General features: G+C 37.2%; 1 protein-coding gene across 3 annotated transcripts in view; it reads left to right on the forward strand.

Moving 5' to 3' along the window:
• Ccser1 (coiled-coil serine rich protein 1) overlaps positions 1 to 12,681 on the forward strand; it is a 1,153,064-nt gene that overhangs the window by 254,260 nt on the left and 886,123 nt on the right. For all 3 annotated transcript variants that reach the window (XM_050162333.1, XM_050162332.1, XM_050162334.1), the window contains one exon: positions 11,149 to 11,269. In XM_050162333.1, coding sequence (XP_050018290.1) covers positions 11,149 to 11,269 — 121 coding nt within the window. The remainder of the gene's footprint in view (positions 1 to 11,148; positions 11,270 to 12,681) is intronic.

Here is a 12,681-nt window from a genome sequence, read left to right on the forward strand (position 1 = left end):
GTGGGAAGTCCAAGGTCCTCCCCCTTCCATCCAAGTCTAGGAAGGTGAGCATCCAAACAGGCTAGGCTCCCACAAAGCCAGAACATGAAGTAGGATCAAAACCCAGTGCCATTGTCCTTGGCTTCTCAGCAGCCCTCATTGTCCGCCATGTTCAGAGTCTGGTTTTATCCCATGCTTTTTCAGTCCCAGTCCAGCTGGCCTTGGTGAGCTCCCAATAGATCAGCCCCACTGTCTCAGTAAGTGGGTGGGTGCACCCCTCGTGGTCCTGACTTCCTTCCTCATGTTCTCCCTCCTTCTGCTCCTCATTTGGACCTTGGGAGCTCAATCCGGTGCTCCAATGTGGGTCTCTGTCTCTGTCTCCATCCATCACCAGATGAAAGTTCTATGGTGATATGCAGAATATTCATGAGTATGGCTATAGAATAGGGCCATTTCAGGTTCCCTCTCTTCAGCTGCTCAAGGAACTAACTGGGGACATCTCTCTGGGTATGTCCCCAGTTAGTTCCTTGTTCTTTTTTTTTTTTTTTGTACCATAAATTGGATAATACAATTACTACTATTGTGACTATTGAAAATCAAATAAAAGAGACAGAGAGATACCAACATTTTCTGGGCAGATCAAAGACTTTAATGTTGACTGATTCATCTTTAGAGGCTTGAACATAGCTCACAAACAGAGTTAATAATATTATTTTGAGTAATTTATGTCATTAAATTGCATGGAAAAGTATATAAATTAGCCAATTGGATTATGCATGTCATAAAAATTGAGCATTAAATCTTGAGGTTGGGAATGTGTCTTTGTGCTTACCTAGTATGTGTTCCAATACGCAGCACTGCAAAGAACAAACCAAAAAAAGAAAAAAAATATGAGAAGTTAGACTGTTGCATTGTTGCTGTTGTGATTTATGTAGTAATCTTGTTTAGAACAAGCAAACACCTAACAAAATTCATAGAAGAAGCAGATGGATGGAAGGTGAAGATGGGAAATAATCAGAAGGCTGCTGTGCTAGGATTGTGTTTGAGATTAACTTTAGGAAATTTATACTGAAAACTTTTGTTATTTACATCTAATTTTGTATAATACTTCTTTTATTATTACTTTTAAAATACAGTTTTAATAGATTATAATATTTATTTCATAGTGATTTTTTTGGTTTGACAAATAGTAATTATTTTTAATAATGTATAGTTTTGACAGACTTCTCAAAAAAAAAAGACAGCAACAATGCATTTTGGTTCCACCTTCCTTCCCTTGAGGATGTTGACTATTACTTCGGTTACATGCCTTGCAAATTGTTTTTATATTGAGATGTCAGGCAGCATTCTTTTCTGCTATATTTGTGTGTTCTAAATTGTGGGATATTCAATTACAGAAATCTTAGGTTAAGCTTTATTTATATAATATATGACTTGTCACAAATGTATACTCAGAATGGGTAACAACTGTGATTTCATTGCATATCTGGAAAATTCATAGTGTTGTCCTGAGTGGTAGAACTCATGCGTGCCTGTAGATACTGCAGCAGAATCACTGCAAGGATTGCCCCAGGGTTGTTTCTAAATTTGAGATGAGAATCCAAATGCTTAAGTCAGCCATTTATCAGACTTCTTTTTGTTATAGTTGTTTTAGGTGAAGATTGACTTTGTAATATGTGTATACATGCAAATGAAAGGGAAAACACACATATGCAGAATCAAAGTGCGTTTATTGTTTTTTATTCCCATAGTGTTTTCAAGGAATACACACACACACACACACACACACACACACACACACACACATATATGTTGTTAATGAATGCTCTTTATAATGCTATTCTTTTGTTTGTGCATGCGTTTTATTCCCTCTTTTTTATTGTAAATAGATTCTTCTCTCATACAATATATTCTGCCCACAGTATTCTTTACCTCCTTTTCTCAGCTCCATTACCCACCACCTCTCTTCTCCATATCTACTCCCATCATTTTCCCTTCAGAAAAGAGCAGACCTCAAGCCACAATCCAGCACACACACACACACACACACACACACACACACATGCACACACACACACGCTCGATACAATAAGACAAGACAAAAGTCATCATGTGGAGAATGGAAAAGGTTATTATGTGATTTTTATTAATATAGATCTGTTTAGAACTTGAAATCATGGATGGTAATACCTCTGGAAGTTATTTTATTGTTCAGGATTGTTTTTAGGTGTCCTCAGTTTTGTTTTGCTATCTAAAGTTAAGAATTGTCCACTCATGGTCTGTAAAAATCTGTTGGCCTAGGAGATCTAGCTCTGCCTCTTATCTGCTGCAGCACTTTGGAGAGTTGTTGCCATGCCTGGGCACCACAGTAGAGCTGGTCCTGAAGGTGTCCACATAGAAGATATGACATTGAGAATATGAAAGGAGAATTGCCACCCTTACCCCCTTGGTCATCACTGCAAAGGGTGGACTTTCCAAGCTAATATAGGAGAGTGGAAGCTGGTGGTAAAGACAAGAAAGAGCTGGTGGTCTGACCAACTACCCAGACCCAGAACCAGGGTGATAAACTCTCTAGGACTTTTTATCAGGAATGGGTATTGACATTTGTGAAAGGCTTTTTTAGCATCTAATGAGATGATCACATGTTTTTTTTTTATCAATTTGTTTATATGGTGAATCACATTGACAGATTTTTGTATGCTGAACTGCCCCTGTGTCTTTGGGATGAAGCCTACTTGGTCATGATAGATGATCTTTTTGATATGTTCTTGGATTCGGTTTACCAGTATTTTATTATTTTTGCATTTATGAGGGAAATTGATCCGTAATCTTCATAAAATAAATTTGGCAATTTTACTTTTGTATTTATTATGTGAATTAATTTGAAGAGCATTGATGTTATCTCTTCTTTGAAAGTCTAATAGAATTTTGAGTTAAAACTGTCTGACCTTGGTCTATTTTTTGTTGGCAACTTTTTTATTTTTTGTCTTTTTGAGAGAGGGTTTCTCTGCAGCTTTGGAACCTGTCCTGTAACTGTCTTGTCGACCAGGCTGGCCTTGAACTCATGAAGATCCCCCTGCCTCTGTCTCTTAAGGACTGGGATTAAAGGTGTGTCTTAACACTGCACAGCTTGGTTGGGAACTTTTAATGACTGCTTCAATTCCTTCAATTGGAGGTCATCTTCAATAGCATAGAAAGTTTGAGGCTATGTTAGGTTACATGTATTCCTGTCTGTAAATGAGTAAATCTGAGCATATGTACATATTGTTCAGTTGACCCAGTAGACAAAATTTCAGGATGTGCCAATCATAACATCTGTGTTTTCGAGTACACAGTACTGGTAGCAGATGAAACAGCAGCACTAGTTGCAAGTGACTTTACAATTTACATTTTTCTAACTTAAATGTCACATCAGCCTTGGCTGTTTGTTCTCTGTGTGACAACACATGAAGTAGTAAGTCACTTCAAAGGTGAGGACTTAGCACTGTTGGCCGAGGACCAGCCTCTGTCACTGGGTGAAACAGAAAACGATTTAGGGGCACCATCCCTAACCAAGAACCAAGCGCAGACCAGAAGAACATATAACATAGGTTTCACTGGAGGAAGAGATATGGTACTCCTCTGAGTATCAAGATGGTCACAGCAGAAGAGACACAAAAATCAGTTGTTCTGAGTCTTAGGCTAATGAGAGCCTCTGTTAATAAGGACATAGAGACCACTATCTGCTCAAATTTCTTGAACACTGTTCTTCAAAACTGTGCCTTCCTTCTGTGGGATAGTGCTCTTGTGCCCTGTAATTGTCACTCATATTGGTTTACTAAAACACTGATTAGCCAGTAGCCAGCATGAAGTATAGGCAGGACAATCAGAGTAAGAGAATTCTGGTAAGGGAAAAGGCTCAGTCTGCAGTTGCCTCCCTGATGCAGAGGAAGCAAGATGAAACTGCTGCCCTGAGAAAAGGTACCAAGCCATGTGGTTATACATAGATTAGAATTATGGGCTAATTTAAATTTTAAGAACTAGATAATAATAAGTGTGAGCTAATAGACCAAACAGGTTATAATTAATATAAGCCTGTGTGTATTTCTTTGAGATAGAGCAGCTACAGCTGTAGGATCAGGCTGGATAGAATCTTCCATCTATACCTTTCTCTTGCCAACCACTTTCTGTTGCTGTCAGTTTTAAACTTATGATCAGTTAAAACCTATTGTGTGTGTGTGTGTGTGTGAATTCATAAATAATTTCAGATATTTATTCTAAACACATTTACATTATAAGTGTTTTTTAGGATGTATCAGAAATACCAGATAAATATTATTTTTGAATGTAGATTGTCCTGATAGCACTAACATCCATGTTGTTTTACAAAGTTTTTTTTTAAGTAAAAAAGTCCTTTAATTTTCTGTAAAGTCATATGAGTTACACCATAAATTGGGATTTTTTTTGATCATCACCATTTATCGTTTATGTTCCCGACAATGCTTAACCATGCTTGGGCAGCCCATTTATGGTGATTCTCCAGTTGTTCCTATCCTGGGCAGTCCTAGATGCTTGTGTTATTGTCATATCCAAATTTCCACAGTCTTCCTTTATGCTGTTTATCCAGATATTCTTTTGGCCTTCCCATTTGTCTTATTTTGTACACTCCTCTAAGCAATGCTATTCTCGGGTATCTGCCGTCATTCATTCTTATAACATGGCGGAAGTATATCAGGTACTGTTACCATATCCTGTAGTTAACTTCCTAATATAGATGGAGATGTTTCTTAATATCATCATTGCACAGCCCATCTCTTTGTGTGAGGCCTAGAATCTTCTTGAGGTATGCCATCTCAAACACATTTGCATTCTGTCTGAGAAGTGTTTCATTGTCCTGGTTTTTTGAGCTGAAAGAAGGCAACTCAAGACAAGTGTCTCCTATACTTGTAATTTTATTGCTATTTTTATGTCTCTTGCTGGCCAAACCTTTCCTAGTGCCTGGAATGCAGTCTTCACTATCCCTATATGACCCTTGATGTCTGAAATAGCTTCCTCATTTGAACTGAGATTTCCTCCCAGATAGACAAAGTTGACTGTTTGAGGTTCTGATTTTTTATTACACTGTTAAAATCCTTGTGAGTCCTTCCAAAGTATTGTATCTCTTTTCAATGTTTACTTTCATACTAAGGTTTTCAATTACTTCCAGCATTGCATTTACCATGGCCTACAGCTCATTTGAACTTTCATCAATTAGTGCTGTATCATTGGCAAAATGAAAGTTTTTGTTTCACAGACCACCTCTCTGCATGCCTATCCCCTCATCCTCCAGGGCTGTTATTATTATTAATTCCAAAAATATATTAAAGATTGGTGGTGAGCGAATGAACTCCTGTAGCACTCCTATGATTGTCTTAGACTGATCACTTAGTTTTCCACAGAATTTGACTTATGCGAAGGTATCTTTATAGGCATCATCCAGTATTCTTATGCTTTTCTCTGGGTTCCTGTAGAACCTCATTATTTTCCAAAGTCCATTCCTCCAAAAATGCATGCTCGAGTACAGACTCATAAATGACTGAATTTTATAAGCCAGATTCCAGACAATGTCATATCCAGTAATTATCATACAGGTATATGCACCAACAGTGTAAGTTGAAGACAATGTCATCAACAGTTTCTACACAGATCTAAAGAATGAGGCCAGCAGGGCTCATAAGAATGACATACTAATTGTTATGGCTGACTTCACTGCAAGACTGGGAACCAGAGAAAGAATAGACTTCAGTGTCATGGGAACATATGGATTTGGACAAGGGAATGATAGTGGGGAATGACTGCTTGACTTCTGCTGTGCAAATGATTTGTACATATCCAACACAAAATTCAGACAGGCCAAACCATCAAGATGCTGGACATGGGAATCACCTGACCAATAGACATACAGCCAAAATGACTAAATTCTGGTCAGAAGGAAACTCTTATCTAGCATCCAAAACAGCCAGTCATTTCCTAATGCTGACTTAGGGCCAGATCACCACCTTGTTATGGCCAATATTCTAGAGGCATGCCAGGTAAGATGAACTGAAAGATTATTCCTAAACAATTTATAAACCCAGTTGTATGGAGAGAGTATAAGCAAATCACTGAAGAAAATATGAGGGAAATCAACCCTTTGCAAATATAGAAAGTGAATGGGAGAAAGTCAAAAGAGCTATACATGAGGCGTAGATGCTTAGTTATGCACAAAAAAGCAACACCAGTAGAATGGCTTCCTACAGAGATGATCAACCTGGCAGAAGAAAGAGGAAGCTAAGGAGCAAATGAAGTGGCAATCTGCAGGCAATAAAACACCATAACTATCTTTACATGGAGCTCAAAGAAGAACAAGGAAGGATAGAGAACTGTATATAAAAGGTATATGCAAAGAGGTCAAAGAAGCTAGACTTCATAATAAAACACATCTTGTCTATGAAGCTATCAGACAGATAACTGCCAGATATGTTCCTCAGATTCGGGTGATGAAAGATGGGCAAAGATGGGCAACGCCATATATTAGCAGGACCAGGGAAAGTAAAACAAAGATGGAGACAATACTTTGACACCCTATACAATGACCCTAATGCTGTCAACATAGACTGCAATGAGAAACACTTTGGTAGCCACTTGAACCCCAGAGATGATGGGAAAATGTTAAATATTGACAAGAGAGATAGAGGAAGCTATCAAGAGAGCGAAAGGTAAAAAGACCACAGGAGTTGATGACATCATGGTGAAGGAGCTGGAGGTGACTACAATAGGCTCAGGGGCCAAGGCACTTCTTAGACTCTTTAGGGAGATATGGGAACATGAAATGCTTCCAACAGAATGGAAGCACTCAGTCATAATTCTCATACACAAGAAGAAGGACAAGCTGGACTGCTCAAATTATATGGGCATCAGTTTGTTGGGCCATAGCAGCAAGATCTTTTCCTCCAAAGATCAAGGACAAAACAGAGGAAATACTAGCAGAGGCCCAGTGTGAATTCAGAGCTAACAGGAGCACCATAGATCAGATCTTCACTTTGAGGCAAATTGCAGAAAAATATGAAGAATTTGGAAAAGACTTATATGTCTGTTACATTGACTTCACGAAGGCATTCAATATCATTTGGGAGATTTTTTTTAATGAACTTTCATTTTAATCTGTATCATTAAGGTAGATTTTAATAAAAATGAACTTTTCTATATACTGTTATTCATCTTATTCTTAAAATTTTTTCACCTACACTATTGTAGGTGATAAAATTCAAGGTAATTTACAACTAGTATGCAAATTCAATTCCTACATAGAGGAGCTTACATCATGATCACTAGAAGATACTGATCTGCATTTTAAGTATCCAAATGGGCTTGGAAAAATGTCTTTTGCTGGAATATTGTTATCATATTAATATCCATTGCTTCATTTATCTTGGGGACTCCTCCTGCCAGTGATGGCTGCTAAGGGCTCTGTTATTTTTCAATTTCTGCCTTTGGAGCACAGCATTGGCTTATTTTTTGTTTTTAGAAGTTATCATTTTTCTGTTTACTTATTTGTATAATTTGAATTAGTCACACTAATTTTGTGTTGCAAGATAAATGAATTCTAAAGGTACCTGTGTTAGCTATTTTTCATCAACTTCTCACAAACCAGTCACCTGGGAATCATGAGCCTCAGTTGATGGTTTGCCTCCACCAGCCTATTGTGTGGGAAATGTCTGTGGTACACTGTCTTGATTGCTAGTAGATAGATGATTACTATGGGCATTGCCATTACTGGGCATGTGGCCATAGGCTGTATAAGAAGATTTTTTAAACAAGTCATAAGAATAAAGTCAGTAAACAGTGTTACCCCATTGTCCTTGATTTCATTTCCAGAGACCTGCTGTCTCCATGGTCTCTGTTTCAATTTCTTTCTTGGCTTCCCTCAGTGATAAACTGTAACCTGTAGGTCTAATAAACACTTTCCTCCATATGTTGATTTTGCTTTATGGCAACAACCAAGAACCAAATAATACAATATTGAAAGCTTGTTGTATGGAGAGAGGCCGCTTGTTTGTCCCAGTGGCTAGCTTATACCCAAAATAACCACACAGAAACTGTATTAATTAAAACACTGCTTGGTCATTAGCTCTAACTGCTTATTGGCTAACTCTTACATATTAGTTTAACCCATCTCCATTAATCTGTGTATTGCCACCTGGCAATTGCTTACCAGAGATTCTAGCTGACATCCAACTCAGGCAGAGGATTCATGGCTTCTCCCTCACTCTGCTTTCTTCTTCCCAGAATTCAGTTCTGTCTTCTCCACCTACCTAAGTTCTGCCCTATTAGGCCAAAGAAGTTTCTTTATTCATTAACCAATGAAAACAACACAAAGACAGAAGGACAGCCTACATCAAAAGCTGAGTGTAGTTTAATTTTATTTAAATACCAAAATTTCATCACTGATGTGGCAATTTCAAAGCATTTTAAGGGGAAAGTGAAGAACATTGCTTTTGGTTTCTGTGAGAGTTTCTGTTTGAAATCATGCTATTGACTGTCTTGAATTTCCTTGTTCTGTCTGTGGCATTTTCATTCTCCTGTATTCTCTTTCTTACTTGCTTTTTTGCTACATTGAGTAAGAGACCAATTTATGCTGTCATCACTTTGTTCTTGAAATGAATATTTGTATCACTTGAGTAACAGCATTTATGTTCATCTCAGATATCCTTCCAGCTCTAGCAGTGTTCATTTATTTCCCATATTTTCATTTTTCCTGGCAAATTTATCTATTTTTATTATCTGCATTTGGAAAATGCTACATCGCTTCATCACTGGCTTATGCTCAATAGCAGGTGCTTAGAAATCAGTAATCTTTAGATTCTGAAAAATTTCACAACTGTGCCACTGACTGTGGCCTGGGATTTATTGTTTCCATGGTGTCGTAGACTGAAAAGAATTAAAGACATTTATAATTTATACAATTAAAGTTGATACACCATGTAGCCACAATGGAGCAATGATTTGGGCAAAATTGCTGTATTTTGACTAAGATTAAAAATGATTTATATAAATTGGAACACATAAATGAGGTCTATATACATATAGGTTTAATTTAATTATCAGATACTTATAGGTTAAGATATATATTGTACTGATTCTTAATTGTATAGCTCTAAGAGGCAGAATTCTATGATGACACATGATTGTTCCTAGAAACTTGAGCTTCGATTTTCCGTGGCACCTGCACCACCTGGAACCGTGGATAGACAAGGGTCTGGGGAGTACTAAACACACAGAGACACAGGTCACTCTTGAAGCAAGAATCCCAATTTTATTATGTTTCAAGTTAGCTTATATAGTGCTCTCCTTAACTAGTAGCCATGCCCTAGTTCTTAGGATTTTTCATCAGCAAGCCCACTAGAAACCATGTCCTTGTTATCAGGAACTCAGGAGGGTTCCATGCTCAGAGCAGCCACAAGCATAGAAAAGCATTTTTCACCCCTCTGGCAGGCAAGTTGTCATAGAAAGTTCAGGGTTTGAGGGTCTGCAGCTCCCAACAATTTTCTCTCAGAAGAAGAAAGCAAATTCTTCTAACAGCTTTCTATTCATTATTTTTTCTGGTTGCTGTGACAAAATACCCAGGCACAGTCAGCTTCAGGAGGAAAAGACTTGTTTAGCCCCAAGGATCCTTGCACAGTCCTCAAAGCCAAGGGCAGTCACAGCCGCCTGAGCCTGTGGCCAGGGTATATCCTGAGGCAGGAAACAGAGAGGAGGTAGATGAACGTACAACTCCTCCTTTTCATACAGTCCCAAACCTCAGCCGTGGGATTGTGCTTCCACATTCAAGGTGAGTCTTCCCACCTCAGTTCATCTGCTAAAAGCAGTTTCTAGCAGGCATGCTCAGAGACTTGTCTTCTACAGGGTTCTGGATATTGTCAACTTGACAAGCAATGCCAGACATTACAAACTGTGGAATTAATTTGTCAGAGGATTATTTCCACACAGATATTTTTAAAGAGAAAAAATGGGTTATTGGGTACATTTCAAGATGAAATACAGAAGATAATAACTAGAATACCACCTATCCCAGGCTACTCCTTAAACCACAATGCTTGCCTCATAGAAACTTTTAACAGGAGTGATACCAGACCATCTCATTCCATTTGCCTTTTGATTTTTTGATTCCCTAAGAGGAAAAGTGTGTTGAGCTCACCTACCCAGATTTACAATCTACACAACTTTAAGATAACAAGTGAGTGTTACTGTAAGCAGAATTTTTGTGAATTTGTTATGCAGTGATGTAATATTCATATATCATGAAACTTCAATGGAAAAACTTGTGAAATCAACTGTTTTATAGGTGTGGGACAATTGAAACATCTGTTTGGCAGAAAGTAAAATAGTCAGGACAGAACTGTTCACTGGATGAACTATCGAGAATATAGTCAATGCCATATTCTAAGAACAATTATAGCTTTGAGAAGCTTTTAAAGAACAAATCTCTATTTGTAACTAACTAAAAAATGCAAGGATCTTTATAGCTAATAGAAACAGCCCACAATGGAACTGTGTCTATTACTTTTGAAAGATTAAAAACAACTTAGTTTGTTTATCCAAAGGAAAGCTACATTGCCACAGCAATAAATCAACAGTACATTTTGTGGATGTATATTGCAAAAACACACACTACAAAGTAAGCCATCATTTTATGAATGATCACAAAGTTTATGACTCCATTGCAGAAATTTATAAATGAAAGCTGATTTATCGTAACAATATGATAACAGTAGGCGAGTTTATGGCTATAGCTGGGCAAGGAGACCTCAGGAGTCTAGGCATATGGTAATGCATGAGTTTATTTCCACCTTGGTCTTAATGAAGAAAGCGAATTCTCTTTGTATGGATGTATAAACTACATGTGCCGTGTCATATACTTGTTATTGGCCATTCAAGGGTAACTTGTCTTGTAGCTGCTAAATGTTAGGAATACCTTTTCATTTCTCAGGGTTGTACAGCTAATTAGTGAAAAATAGTGTGTAAAAGAAAACTAAAGATAACTTAATGTTAATTAATGTTTTTGTTGAAATTCTTCCTGAACTTGACTGAAAATATAAATGTGAAATGAGGAACATGAGAATAGCCACTGAGCTGTTTTAACAATTACAATTATTTGTTTTCAAACTACAGTTTGCCGAGAAGATTCCTGCCATTCTGTAATGTCGTGTGCAGCCGTCCTTCTTAGCCCAGTGGACCAAACAAGAGAAATGAAAAAGCTAGAAGAACCAAAATGTCCTGAGCCTTCCAAACAGTAAGTTGTCATTTAAGGTTCCAGGATGTGAGATATATTCTAAGTATCTCAAAGTTTAGGTGACTGCTCAGACACCCCAGAATGTGATGAAAATGTACAGATGGGTAGAAATTTGCTTTCTTCAATATCAATCAATTTCAACTGTTCACCACCACCTGATGCCTTGAGTGTCTGACCATTGCCATTTAAGTTTTATTTTGGTGTCCTGCTATAGAGCATGGATCAACAAACTGAGAAGTTAGCACTGTGTCTGTGTGCATGCTGATCCTGAATGATTTTGAGAGGTGCAAGTTTGGACTATGATATGGAATCTGTTTATATTTTTGTCTGGTTTTTATGCAAATGTGTGTGTGTGTGCCCTTGTGTTTATGAGTCTGCAGAGAGAAGAAGATAGTGTTGGATCTGCTAGTGGTTGCCAGCTAAAGATAAAGGTGCTGAGAAATGAGCCTAGGTCCTCTGAAAAAAAGTACTATTAACCACTGAGGCCTTCCTTTCTCTATCTCTGAAGTCAGTTCTTAGTAAAAGTTTAGTTTAAAGGTGACTTTGATTTTACAAGGAGTACAAGTTACTATTTTAAATTTTTAAGTAAATTAGCATATACTAAAACTTTTTACTATTGAAGTTTGCTGTGTCACATGATATTGCCTGCTAAGTACACAGGTTTGGTAACAATTGGTTGTTTTGCCTTCATTGACCTATGTTCTGGTTGCCATACACATGTTTATTTTGTCAAAATTTGACAAGGTAGGAGATAATATTGGCATGCATTTTTCTAAATAGGTGTATGTGCTCAAAAAGACTATTTAGAGGATATGTATAACCATGCAAATACAATTTATACAATTTCCTTTAAAAATACTGCCTCTTACTGAAAGCTAAAGTTGATATTATACATTAAATAAATGATAGAGGATTAAAACATGATAACAAATATACATAGACTTGAAATATTAAATCACAGATACTTCTGATAAAACATTACATTAATTCAATGGACAACATGGTGTTGATTTTCCAGAGAAGATATGATTATGTCTGATAAAAGGTTTCTGAATGAAAAACATATTACATGTGACATAGTTTGTATGTGATTATATATAATTATATGAAGCAGGTAATAATTATATATGCTAATATGAGATATATAATGTGTGATGATATATGATCTCTGGTGAAATGTGCTATGTGACTCATGATGATATAGGATGCAAGGTGATATGTGGTAGTGTATGATGTATGGTACTATGTGGTTGTGTTGAAATGCGGAGATATGCTGTGGAGGATGGTATGTGTTGACGTGTAATATGTGATGATGTAGCACAAATAATAAAAGTCCAGAGACAGATATTGGGGTTCAACCCAAAAACCAGAAAAGCAAAGCAACCAAGCCACTAGAGAAGTCTAACCTCTAA

Source organism: Alexandromys fortis, unplaced genomic scaffold, assembly GCF_014885135.2.
Source record: "Alexandromys fortis isolate MF-2015 unplaced genomic scaffold, M_Fortis_MF-2015_v1.1 scaffold_117, whole genome shotgun sequence".
NCBI lineage: Eukaryota > Metazoa > Chordata > Mammalia > Rodentia > Cricetidae > Alexandromys > Alexandromys fortis.